The 13,605-nt window shown below is 48.6% G+C and overlaps 1 protein-coding gene across 1 annotated transcript in view; it reads left to right on the top strand.

Annotated features, from left to right (window-relative positions):
- Positions 1–13,605, top strand: part of Sim2 (SIM bHLH transcription factor 2) — a 39,447-nt gene that overhangs the window by 2,718 nt on the left and 23,124 nt on the right. The window contains exons 2-3 of the mRNA NM_001107108.3: positions 6,142–6,224; positions 9,109–9,198. Coding sequence (NP_001100578.1) covers positions 6,142–6,224; positions 9,109–9,198 — 173 coding nt within the window. The remainder of the gene's footprint in view (positions 1–6,141; positions 6,225–9,108; positions 9,199–13,605) is intronic.

Here is a 13,605-nt window from a genome sequence, read left to right on the forward strand (position 1 = left end):
TGGGTGCGGCCCTGCACAACTGTTCTCAGTGCACTGCTCAGACGCTGCCCAATTGGGAGGTGGGGGGGGGCTCTTCTTCATAGAAGGTGACTCTAAAGTTTGATGCTCCTTGAAGGGGTCAGCCTGGTACCATTTAGCCCTAGAAATGGCTGTGAAATTGTGGGGTCAGCACAAGGAAGGAGACAATGCGCTAACTCCAACACCCCTTTCTAGCAATGCTGTCAGAGAAAGGGTAGCCTAGGGTGTAAGGAACTCACCCGCCCACTCACTTGTGTGTGACACCGGTTCTCACACAGGCTGAAGCAGTCTTTGTCTTTCCAAGTACCTCTGTTATGCAAAATAACGTACTCCTTGCTCCTGAAGTGGTTCTTGTAATTAATTTAACCTGTTTTGGGGGTTACCAGGGTTGGCTGAAGACTGCTGCATTAAAGTCAAATCAAAACAGTGGCTCTCAGGGGCCTTGATGGCCAGGGCAGTACTGGACGCTGACAGGATCTTTTTTTTTTTTTTTTTTGGTTCTTTTTTTTTTTTCGGAGCTGGGGACCGAACCCAGGGCCTTGCGCTTCCTAGGCAAGCGCTCTACCACTGAGCTAAATCCCCAGCCCCCGCTGACAGGATCTTTAGATCAGGTCTTCCACACAAATGGAAAAGATTCTGAGCAAGAATCCACCCGACAAATACAATTTTGCCTTGAGCAAGGTTGTTTACGGGGTAAAGAAGATTCTAGAAGACCAGCTTGGGACTTCGGGGGTGGGAAAAATGAAGTGCTGAGGAATGCCTCAGGGCGGTGAGTCTCTGTGCTACAACCCTTTAATGCAGTTCCTCCTGCTGTGGTGAACCCCAACCGTGAAATTATTTTGGTTGCCACTCTATAACTGTAATTTTGATACCGTTATGAATCGTGACCCACAAGTGAAGAACGACCACAGAGGAACCCTTCCTAGCTGGGGAATGTGAGGCCAAAGGCGGACAAGCCAGCTGTCCTGCTTACTCGGTAACTGCGTGGCAGGCAATGGTGGGCGCCTATACTCCAGCAGAGAAAGAGAAACTGCAAAGGGTCAGGCAGCAAGGTGTCCTGCAGTTTGGGGAATGCCTCCAGCTTTTCCGGGGACTTGAAGGCTGTTCTGCCTTCTGTAAAACAGGCCATTGACTACTCAGTATTTGGTTAACGTTGTGGATGCAAGTGAGAAAAAGCAGAGGGAATCTTGCAACAGAAATGGAAAACCACTTTGTTATTGTGCCCAGAAACACCTGAATGGGAAGGAGGCAGGGCAACTGTCTAAGGACCCTTTCCTTTCTACCTCTCGGCTTTCTTTCTAAGGCTAAACTGATGGGGGGGGGGGCTCAGCAAGGCTGGCTCTGTAATAAGGGCTAGAAATAGGGAAGAGGGCACACTTCAGTGGGTGATTGAGGGTGGGTGGACAGCGCTGCGGCATAATCTGAGCTGTGATGGGTAACGTGGCACAGCCTCTAAAGGAGCTTTTAAACATGGGACAGATATAAGTGGCCAGTTTTTACCGGCCAGAGCCTGAGCCATCTTCCCTGCTATAGATTCCACCAATCCATCTCCTCCAAGAGAGCCCCAAATGAGCTTCCCACTAGTGAATAAGTAGGGATGCTTCCTCAGGACGGAGCACGTTAATCCTGGCAGGAGAGACTGGCCCAGGGCTAAGCTCAGGACCAGGGCTAGGCTCTCCTTTCCCGCCTTCTCATGTGGGAACGGAGAAGGCAAAGGTGCCACATCACAGTGTACTAAGAGACAGCAACACACATGTGTGAGTGTACACACACACACACACACACACACACACACACACACACAGGGCTGGGGGAAGGTGTTGTTCAAGGTCTGAATTTTACCAACAACTGGATTTCTTTGGAGTTTAAATTTAGTTGCACATACACCCCTCACCTCTTTCAAAATACCCAACAGGCACTGGACTTACGTCATGCTTCTGTGGATCAAAATTATTTGAGTCCTGTGGTGAGGACTCTCTTGTCCTACACCTGTGTGCATGTGCCCATCTGTCTTTATGACCATTTCTTTATTTGCACTCTGAGGCCACCGCTGCCTGTTATGCAGCCCCTGGCTTTAGAGCACGAGATGGTCTAGCACTGAGGATTAAGAAAGTGAAGGTGGGAACGCAGACAGGAAGCTTCCCTCATGGGCTCTGGGCTCCGCCAGGTACCGCTGGTGGGTCTGTATCTCACACTTAAAATAGGGCTAAGTATTTATTCAGCTTTGGAGGTTGCTCTCTCAGGGGTCTTTGGCCCTGGGGTCAGATTGTGTGCACCCTACCCTGTGGTGGGCTGCCCAGAACTTGAAGCCAACCCCCTCCTTGTCCCATCAACCCAGTAGAAGGCTTTCTTGGGGGCATCCCTACTCCTCACACACTGTTAAACCTGTCTCTTGGCCTGCTGATTTGAAATGGGGGCTGGTGCCAGGAAAGGCCCTTTCAGAGACCTTGGAGAGAGCAGAAGGACTCTAAGGTTGGAGTGTTGGTGCACCACAGAAGAGGGACTCGCTGTGGTCTCAAGTCAAAAGGCCAGATCTTTACAACCCTGCAGAGGCTGTATATAGCCCTGGTGGCCACCAAACCCTATCCAGGGCAAGGATTGGGTGGTGGTGGTGGTGTTTAGATCCATGTATTAGACACTGTAAGGGTGCTGGGGTTTAAATGACTCCTGTAGCAGACCTATGGGGGGATCAAGGGGCTGGCTCCTCGCCCCTACTCATTTTGGCAGGCTTGATTTGCAGTCTGGATAGTCTGGTCTGGAGCTAGCTTGAAGTTGCCTTCTCTAAGAACATGCCCTCTTCCCCGCTCTACAAGAGTGCTATTTGGGGGAGGGGAGGCTGGCAACATAGAAGGGAGGACCAGGGTTCCTTAGATGTAGTAATGACTGAGAAGCTCTTATCCTGGTGCTCCCTACCTTGGTCCTCCCTAACTTTGTCCCAAGAAGATGAGGTTTAGAGGTGAGATGGTTATAGGTCTTGGGGTGGCCTGGAGATCATGATTTATGAGATGATACCTCAAACACCAGGGGTGGGGTCGGGGGAGCAGGAGGCCAGATCTCTGGTGAGAGAGGTGGCTCTCTAACTGGGTTTTATACTGTCATCTTTCTTGGGCAGGGTGGGGCCACTCAGCCCCCTCCACAGGAGGAGGAAGGTATTAATCACATTCAACTTCCACAAGACCTTTATGGAGAGCCCAGTGTTGAGGGCTGAGAGACTCGATATGGGACCCCACTGTGTTTACCAACACTCAGGTATTAATTAGATCAGGACCCATCTCCTCTTCCTAGTCAGAAGGATCCCGCTTGTTGGTACAGTGGTGAGTGCAGACCCCCGAGTTGCAGGTGGGCAGCCCACCTCCCAAAGGAATTGATTTCCCATCCTGTTCTAAATGTCATGTTTTGTGGTCCAGTGCTTGTGGTTTGTGGTTTGCATCTGGAGGTAACCCCAAGAGCCTGACTGAGACCCTCATACTTGCTCATGGGTCATTTGTTGACCAACTGACCAAAGGGCCAAGTGAGGAGGGACCATATTTAGCTCCTGGATTTAAGTGGTCTGTTGGGCTGTCACTGATGGGCAGGCAATAGGGAGCCACGTGCTGACCCCAGAATGTTAGCGGAAGCCACTAGAAATGGGCACATAGGCTTGGCTTCCTCCCCAGTGGTCTCAGACACCTCTCCCTGGGGTCTCCCCAGGCAACCTGGCCTTCTATCTGGGGGCTCCCAGCTTCTCCTGTGGAGGACAGCTGTTGGGGAACCCAATCTTAAGACTGAGGAACTGCAGGTAAGGGTGAGGCTTTGTGCTCCCTTCCTGGGGAGGAGCAGGTTTAGGGTCCAGTGAAACTGACCACCTCTAACTATGAACTCTGGGGCACCCTGACTTTTCAAATAATTACATAAATCCTTTGGTTGGGTCTAAACAAGGACCTCAGTTTTCAGGGCTTTCTATCATTCTCCGGTACCAAGACTCTCCATGGCAAACCTTATCGTACTCCACCCCTAAGTACCGTGCAAAGTATACTTTTCCAGGCTGAATTGAAAAGACCTCTCCCACAGCGGCTCCTAATGGAACAACAGGCACAGCCACTACTCCAGGATGAGGTGACTGGGGGTAGGGCGGGGAATTGTCCCGTACAGCCCAGCCACCTCCTGCCAAATCCAAAAGAGACACAATTTCAAGAAGTTACAGGAAAAGAATACCGAGGTACAAAAACCATCTGGGTATTTGAATTATAAGGAAAAGAGCCCTGTGTGTCCTGGGCTCTGCTGCTGTGCAGACATGGGCTTCTGGTGGGGAGGAGGATCATTCCGAAATGGGAAGAGTCCCCAAAAGCTCTGGGAAAAGTCGAGTAGGAAGAAAAGCAACTTTGCATAGAGAAAGGGATGGCTCTCCAGAGCACCCCCAAAGGCGGGAAGGCTTGGGAGACGGGAAATGGAACCCACCAGGACACATCTGTCCTGGTTTTCAGAAACTAATTTTCCGAGTCCTCCGGGCGTCTTACACCTTGGTTCTTCCCATGACTGTTGCAATGGGGAAGAAGATCTGATGCCCCAGCTTTCCTCTCCACAAAACAAAGTCACTAGTCTGAAGCAAATGGTGCTCTGGGGGAATTAGTGTGGGATGCTTGAAGGGGAGCTGAGACAGAACCACCCTTGCTAGTCGGTGGAGGCTGAGGGGCCAGGGATAATGAGCTACTCGACTTTGACTGATGACCGACACTGGAGGATACCTGTAAATCACCACTTCCCTCTGGGAAGACTAGCATGGGAGCAGAAGGTAGAGGTTACCCCCTTTTTAGTTTCCAGGAAGTCTGGACTGGACTTCAAGGTCCGCTTTCTATTTCCTAGGTTGGAGGATCAGAGGCCAGCCACACGTCAGCAGTGACTCTTTTTTTTTTTTTTTTTTTTTTTGTCAGCAGTGACTCTTAGGGAACCCACTTAAACTCTTCCATATTGAGGGGTTTTGTAGTCACAAGGTTTGCTAAGGATGGCTAGGGTGCGTGCTTAGAGTGTCCAGCCTTATCAAGGGGCCCCTGACCTGTGGCCCCACACTTAAGGCATGCAAGCAAGTAGAGATTTGCCCTAGCCTGCAGTTCCCCAGAGGACGCACCCGATGGACTTTGCTGAGAGAGAGCTTTTTGAGTGTGGGGTGAAGGCTCAGAGCTCAAAGCTCGGGCTGAGGCTCTGGTCACTGGTCACTGAAGAGAGCAGAGGAAAGACTCTGCCTGACCACAGCAGCCAACCCTGGGGTGTGGGGAGAGGGAGACTCAGAGGGGCCTGACTCTCTCCCCATGCACACTCTGTGGTGGAAGGGAGATGGTGGGAAACCTCACTCTTAAAGAATCCACTCGCTGTAGGTGGAGGGGGTAGGGAGAACAGACAAGAGCCTAGCAAAGCCAACCAGGTGAGCCTGGAACCCTGGGATTGAAAAGGACTCTTCTGGGAGAAACTGTAAGCGCCCGCCCAGAAGACCCTGAGGGTCACAGGATTTGATGATCTTTGCTGGCTGCTCGATGGAAGTGGGAAGAGGGCGGCAGCGCAGATCCTCAGGGGAGTATTTACGGGTCAAATCGATACCCCGGTTTGGCTTCCAGGATGACCAATTTTAAAGCAGATTAGATTACATTGTGGCATTTCAAATAAATGGCAATTTCAGAACCATGAACCTGTGAGTGACCCTCGGGAGCAATGGACCGGACTGGCTTGGGATGCAATAGGGGAGGGGGACCTCAGAACTGGGGTCTGGCAGAAGTTTGTCTTTTGGGAGGGGGCTTATTGTTGTTGTTGTTGTTGGTGGTGGTGGTGTGTGTATTTCTTTTCGAAATAGGATTTCTCTGTGGCCCTGGGTATCTCGAACTCAGAGATACTCTTGCCTTTGGCTCCTCCCCACCCCCCACCGCCTTAGTGCTGGGATTAAAGTCATGTTATACCTTCCCCGCTGTGGGCATTCAGGTTTTAAAGCCCCTATAAAGGGGTGTCAGCAAGGACGCAGCGGGGCAGGGCCTGAGGATAGAGGTTGGAGCTGAGGGCTCACAGGCTCCGGGTGGGTGGATTTCCACTTGCCTGGCCTAGAGTCCTGGTGTCTCTGGGTGCTGCGATTAAATTATTTGCTTTATTCCTTTGTCCCAGGTCTAGGAGATGCGTGGGGACAGCCGAGCAGAACAGGGCCTCTGGACAGCGTGGCCAAAGAACTAGGATCCCATTTGCTGCAGGTAGAGACTTGGGACAAGTGTCCTCGCCATCAGTGTCTTAGTGGCAGACGTGAGAAGTGTTCCCTGAGGTGCTTCCGGGGGCCGCAGGGTGGGGGTGGGGGGCGCGAGGGGAACTGGGAGCTGGGGCGCAGGGATCTGGGGTGCCTCTGATCCGAAAAGACCAGGAACCAGGCATGGATCTTAAAAATCCAAAATCAGATCAACGCTAACCACACCCTGTACCCCGCCAGCCCCACTGGAGTGTCTAGTCACACAAGCCCTGGGACACACAATGCCCTGAGCCGGACTAAGTCCTCGGCACTTTTGCTTCGCTCCAAGACAGACCCAGACGGATGATCGCTCAGTCGCAAGCAGAGAGCCCGGCTCTCTAGCTTTGCCGGAGTTGAGGTGTCTGATGCAGAATGCAGATCCTCAACTCTCCTCGCTCCCCAACACCACCTTACATTAGCTTCTTTCCAAAATGTTTTCACCTTGGGGCTGGGGATTTAGCTCAGTGGTAGAGCGCTTACCTAGGAAGCGCAAGGCCTTGGGTTTGGTCCCCAGCTCCGGAAAAAAAAAAAAGAGCAAAATGTTTTCACCTCGCTGCTCTACCCAGCGCTCCCCATTTTATTCTGAGCGGGAAGCTGAAGACAGGGAAAGTGTAAATAACATCCCCGAGGTCGCAACAAGAATTGGTCCAGTTCTGTGGTCCATGTCGATAACTTAAATATGGGGCGCCCTCAGTCATTGGGCTCCCCAGCCTCTATCACTCTCTCGACGTCGGGGTTGCGGGTAGCTGGGCAGCCCTGGCGCCCGGAGTCACTTACACTTCAGCGGCTGGGGTGGCTGAGGACAGCGCGGCCTCCCTCCCATCTCAAATGCCCGCCTCAGAATCCGGTCAACGGTGCGATTCGTTGCCCGCACTCCCGTCATCTGTCTCTGCCACCAAAAAATGCCCGCTGATGGCTATTTTGCATTTCCCTCCTCTATTTTGCGTTTTCTTTCAAAAAAAAAAAAAGAAAAAGTTCGTGGAAAGCTCCTAATGGCTTAGGTGGGAGAGTCAACGACCAGCAGATAACAACGCAGTCGCTCGGATCTTTGTACAGCTTTGCCGCAAGACCCGGGTGTAGCCTTAACACTGCACTTCCTGGGGTGTTGGGGTGTCGGAGCCTTAGGGAAATTAGTTGCGGCCCAGTAGGGGAGTCGGGTGCAGGCTGTGAGCCTGCGCACTCCAGGGTCGCAGCCTGGAGCTGCTGGGTTTCTTGTTTGTTTGTTTGTTGTTTGTTTGTTTGGTTGGTTTTTTTGCCGGTGTACTTCAAACATTTTCATATAGTGACATTCATGTCAGGGACATCTAAGAACTGAGGTTTCCGAGGAGAAACTCGGTGGGGTAGTGTCAATGTCCTAGATGTCTTCCGTGTGGCCAATTCCTTAGCTGGTGACACGCCACACATCCTTTGAGAACAGGTTTTTGTTTGTTTGTTTGTTTGTTTGTTTGTTTGTTTAAGCTACTGTCGGGCAACTTTCAATTTTTAATCGTAACTTTTTAAGCTTCCACTCACTTCCTTCAGTACAGTACGAGATCCATTTGTTACTTCTTAAATGAATTTGGAGTCCAGCATTCAGATGAAAACGTTAGAAATAGATTTTTGTTTTTCAAAGTTGAAATGTCACTGATTCCGTTAGGAAAAATAGAACGAGGCTGAGTTAACGTCTTTTTAAAGCGGGTTTACCCGTAGTGTAACGAAGGTAATGACAGGTGAGATGGCAAAGAATTTTGGTAGCAAACTTCGATACAGCAGAAGGTTAAGGATAGCCTCACACTTCTTCTTCACTCGTTTGACCATCCCGCCCCTTTAAAGGAGTGTTTTTTGAAGAAACCCAACAGTAATCTGGTTTCAATTACATGCTGTAAAAATAGAATTCGTGGCCAGAAATTAATTTGGGATATTTTTATGGGTGTACAATTGTGAGTTGGTATGGAGCTTTTAGCAACTTTATTGTCCCCCCTTAAAGTTCCTGGTCTTAAAGTACGAATGAGTAAATACAAGTATTTTTTTTTTCTTTTCAAAAGGAATTTAGTCTTTATTTCCGTGATGGTGCCGCTGTTACTCTCTCTTGTCTGCAACACTCTTTACAGTCTCACGTTGTTTCTGGAAGGTTAGCCAACTCAGACGGAAATCAGAATTTCCTTGGAGTCCTTTGCATTTTCAGAAGTCGACACTCTCTCTTTTCCTCCTTGACTTTGGCAAAGGTCATTTGATCTCTTTCAGAGCCTAAATGCTTGATTCTGTAGACACAGTCTGGTAGAATAATCGAACATTCTGTTTTATTTTCTAGGGAATAGCAATGGTAGGAATTTATTATTCTAACGGTGCTTAGGGGTAACTAGAAAGCCGTGGCAAATAAAGTGTCGGTCCTGGTGGTGTACACCTCTGCCAGTTCCCACATTAAGCAGCCTGTGGAGCGGTAGACGCTCCCCTAAGAACCATAGAACGCCGGATTCGGATTCGTTCTAAGTGCTAAATAAGGCCAAACAATAAAGCCACGCCATTCAAGCTGAGCGGGTTAGGGCTCCTTGAACGTTTTGCGTGGTGTCTGTACTGTGGATGTGAGGTTGTTTTAAGCGTGCGCTGAGAGCATTTGGGAGCCTGGCTTGGGAATCAGGCTCTGAGCCTGGTTACCTGCAGTGCTCGGCCCTGGGCTTTTAGTTTCTTATGTAATGAATGTGCACTCGTGCAGTTTTGGCTCAGGACCCCGGGCACGCTGAGCAAACACCCTCCCCCCCAAAGCAATTACCCCACCCCCAGCCCTTCTCATTGTAATAGACTCTTCCAGTCCAGAGCGCTCTGGTTGCTGGGCTCACTAACTACAGTCTCACACCCTGCCTTCTTTCTCTTTACAGACTCTAGATGGATTTGTGTTTGTGGTGGCCTCTGATGGCAAAATCATGTATATATCGGAGACCGCTTCTGTCCATTTAGGCTTGTCCCAGGTAGGTACTACCTGATTCTACGGACCATCGGAATATTAAATGTTAGCAGCCCTGACAGCACTGCCCAACATGTATGCTCTTATGAATGGTCGTAAGCCTTACTTGTGAAGCCCCTCCATGGGCTTTGCTCGCCTGACATCTTACCCTCTATACTTTCCTTTCCCTTTGCGGTTAATGTCAGTATGTCTCAGCTGGCTCAGCCCTGTTCCGAGATCACGTTTTACAGTCATTTTAGAATCAGATTTCCTGATCGGTCACTTAGTAATGTGAGGTGGTACCAGAAAGAGCCTTCTTAAGGAGGCCCCTTGTCCGTGTTCACCACTGTGGTATCAGGCATTGCTGTGGATAAGAGGCAAGCTCTCTTTCTACCTGGGTTTTGTGTAGCATGTGCTGGGGGGGTGGGGCGGCTAAAAGGGCAGGGTGGGTTCATGGGTTGTTCCTATGGAATTCAGGGTCATTTTTCCTCAGATGCCCCCTCCCCCCCAGTTCAGTGGTTGCTTCAGTAAGCATTATACATTCTGTGACAGAAAGGCATACAATTCAGCTCACTATTGTTTGCAAGGTCCTGATTTCTTCAGAACTTTTCCAGAGTGCCATTCCTTAGAAGAGCTGGGCTCAGCTTGCCTGTCCCCAGAGAGTTTGCTAGGGAGCTAAAGGCACATCTGGCCAGGGAGAGACTGTAAGGTCACTCCTAATCACTTCCCCCATGGCTCCTGGTCACAAGACACATTAAAAAACAAAACAAAACAAAACAAAACAAAACAAAAAACCTGTTCTCTGACCGATTTCATGTGTATTTAATGTGTCTGACTACTCTATCCTCATTGCCTCTTATGCACCACAACACGTCACTATTAACACCTTTCCCACATTCCTGTCTGTTTTGTTTTCTTTTGTGACCCACTGGGTTTAACTGGAGGCTTCTGTGTGACTGCTGGCTTGAAGCTACTCACTGGAGCCTGGCGGACTCATTGGGGAGCATTCACTAGAGGCCAGGACTTTCCTCTCAGTGGTCAGTAACCAAGAGCTCAGCACTGGGGGGCGAGGCCTCCAAGCCCCTCTCTCACCCGTGCCAGTATACCACCCTGACTGAGGACTGAGAGGCCCATTCGGTGCAGATCCAGCACAAAGGCATCTTATAGCGGCAATCACAGCTGCTATGGGCTCCTGAGTGCAGCTGTGTCATCCAGAAGATGGGTTTGCAGCCTTTCTTCATCTTCAGTCTCTTGTGCTCTTTCCAGTCCCCTCTTCCACGGTGCCCTTAGAGGAGGTTGTAGAAATGTCCTGGTTTGAGCTGGGAAGTCAATACCACTTATTCTCTCGAGTCTGCGCAGCCACCACCCTCCCAGAGATGCTTCTCTGACTAAGGTGGAGAGGAACATTTGTCTGTGGCTATAAATAGAAATATTAGAAGCTCATTTGGGAAGTCACAGTTTTTATGTAGGTGGGAACTAAATGTTTCTCCAGATTATGAGCTGTCAGTGTAGGTGGAAGATACTAGAATTAGTGATAAATACAGAGAATGGTCTTTGAGAGGTGCCCGAGGACTCTGAACTTCAGGCTTCTTCCTGTAGTTAAAAAATAAGGTTTTCTCCTTCCCTAATTTCTCCTCCTCCGTTGCACCTTCCATCCCTCCCTTCCTCCTTCCCTCCTCTCTTCCTCCCTCCCTCTCTGTCTTCATCCACTCTTCTCCCCCCTTTTCTTCCTCCTCTCTTCTTTCTTAAAATATGATCAGCTTCTGAATACAATTTACTAAGGCTTAACTCTTGTACCTACTTGACTCGTAGGATTGACACACTTGTAAGACTGGAAATACTGTTGACAGCATGAGATTTACTATTCTATAGGGCTGGGAGCAGAGCTCAGAGGTACTAATCCCCAAAACAGGAAAGAAAAGGGGAGGGGAGGAAAAGAGGGAGGGGGACAGAGAGAGGGAGGATGGACAGAGGGAGAGAAGGAGAGAGGGAGAGAGGGAGAGAGGGAGAGAGGGAGAGAGGGAGAGAGGGAGAGAGAGAGAGAGGGACAGAGGAGGCTGTATTCTGTAACAGTCAGGACCCTTTAGCATACGCAGACTGGTTTATCACGACTCTTGACTTGATCTGTGGTCAAATGACCTTGATCAGGTGATTTTTCACTTTCATTGCAAAACCACTGCAAAATCACTGTAACAACATCATAAGTATACCAAAACATTCATGCACTTGTAGGCTGACCAATAGCAAACTTTTAAAGTAATAGAGTCACTATTATTGAATATTAAACTTAGATCTGAGCTTCCTAGCAGTCAAAACCAATCAGTTTTCCAGTTTTCGTTGTCTGATTAGACAGGCACTTCATGTCCCGGAACCATATTAAAATAATAATGTAAGGCCTCCACCCTCTCTCAAGGCAGGGATTGAATTTATCAGTGTCATCTGAACCCAGGCTAGACCCTTTGGTGGGTACCTCCTGGGACTGGCAGGTCATTTGGAGTGTGATGGCTCAATTTAGGTCCAGTACTGCTTCCTGTAGGTGTCTTGGTCCACCAGGCAGTGCCTTGTGGTCATTTTTCTCTTTCCATGTGGGAAATAGGATGGATTGACTATGAACACTCTAATTAAGAACGACCAAAGCATGGGCTAGGTGACAAATCTGAGCCCTGCTCCTGATTAACTCCGCTGAGGAAAAGCTAAACAACCTCACGAGCTGTGTATCACGTTTCCTTTTGATCAGGCCCAGAAATAAAACTTGGTAGCATCACTTCTGAAAGGGGAGAGGGACCACATGCTACTATGTTGCAAGAAGGCTGGAGGAGGTACCTTTTGATTCTGCATCCCCTGAAGACAGATTAAATAGAGTGAAGCTGAACTAACTGTGTCCAACAACTGGTTTCTTCCTGATTCCTACTTGAGGCTGTGAGCCCCAGTCAGCAACATTAGAGACATAGTAAGGCTGCTGCTGTAGCTGCAGGTTACACTCAGTGATGTCATCAGCAGATGACGCCTGTGGAGTCCAGGTTACACTCAGCGGGCCACAGGGAGCACATGCTGCTGTGAGCCATGGTTGTGTGAAAGTTCACAGAAAGGGATTGTCCCATCGGAATGATCTATTTGAGGTAAAAATAATTCTTCATGTGTAGTACATACAACTCCATTTAAAGACCATTATTACATTTTTAAAAGTAAATGTTGGAGTAAGAAGTTTATTTCTCCGGGATGAATTTATTCTTTTATTTTGCTTCCCGATTAGCAAATAAATGTGATCACTGCTGTCAAATTCTGGTTTAAAAATGACAATGAAGGAAAAATAGAGTCATGTAGACATTTTAAGTATCCATATGGTTTAAATCTAACAAAGTTATGCTCTATAATGTCTAGGTAACCAATACTCATTTTCAAAGACATGTACACATATGTGAAGTAGCTGTTTATGGGACACATAAAGAAAAACGGAATGTTTGAGAAGGATGCCAGAGACTGGCTGATAAAAGGAGCAGCCATGCTGCTCAGGGGCACGAGACAGAATTCCTTTCACTTCAGGAATAAAAGGCAATGACTTGTGTTTGTTTACATAGCTCAAACCCTGAATCCCAAACTATCTTAATTTAAAATGCTACACTCAGCAAAATGCCCAGGCAGTGCCGAGCGCATTTCTCAGCGGCTGAGTGACTCTGCCTTTCCACACAGAGCCTTTATCCTCAAGTTTACCATGTCGGCTTTCTGGGCAGGAAGAGACTACTCAGCAAAGCATTAGCAAGCTCTTAGTGGGAGCAGCAGAACACCATGGCTTTTGTGGTCACCAGGGTTTTACAGACAGTGAAACAGCTCACTGAAGTCCTGTCTTAATAAGGCTGAGATATGAGACGTGGAGAGTCCTGTTGAGACAAATACATATCTTTAGAGCTGCATATATTTTGGGGAGTGGGGTAAGACAGCTGCATGTCTTTCAGCATTTTAAAGCAGGGACACACATCTATACACAGGAAGCGCCCCGTCAACCATAATTTCGAGTTAAGGTCTGCACTGTTATATATTACTCCATATTTTTTCCTCTATGAAGACATTTCCGTTGTTTAAAGGTTATTGGGGTTCCTAGACAATCCCATTCATTTTATAATGGACCCCAGAGCTCAAAACACCCAGTCCTTCATCCACAAATCTTGGATTGCCTGTACTCCCACCCGTCAGGAGAACAGAAGCTTTGAAACCAGAGGAAGCAGTTTAGTTAAAGGGCAGGTTGGGTCTTCGGCAAAGTCTCTGGAGATGCTTGTCTACAGAGACGTCACTTGAGTACTGTTTTTCTCCAAACAGAACTTCAACCAAGATTAAATGCTCACTTCCTTCAGGGGAAAAAAGCAAGGGAGGGAGAATAATTGGACAATATGAAAATCCATTCCACCTCTGGTTTGTTTTTAAAACAAGCCATTGG

Source organism: Rattus norvegicus, chromosome 11, assembly GCF_036323735.1.
Source record: "Rattus norvegicus strain BN/NHsdMcwi chromosome 11, GRCr8, whole genome shotgun sequence".
NCBI lineage: Eukaryota > Metazoa > Chordata > Mammalia > Rodentia > Muridae > Rattus > Rattus norvegicus.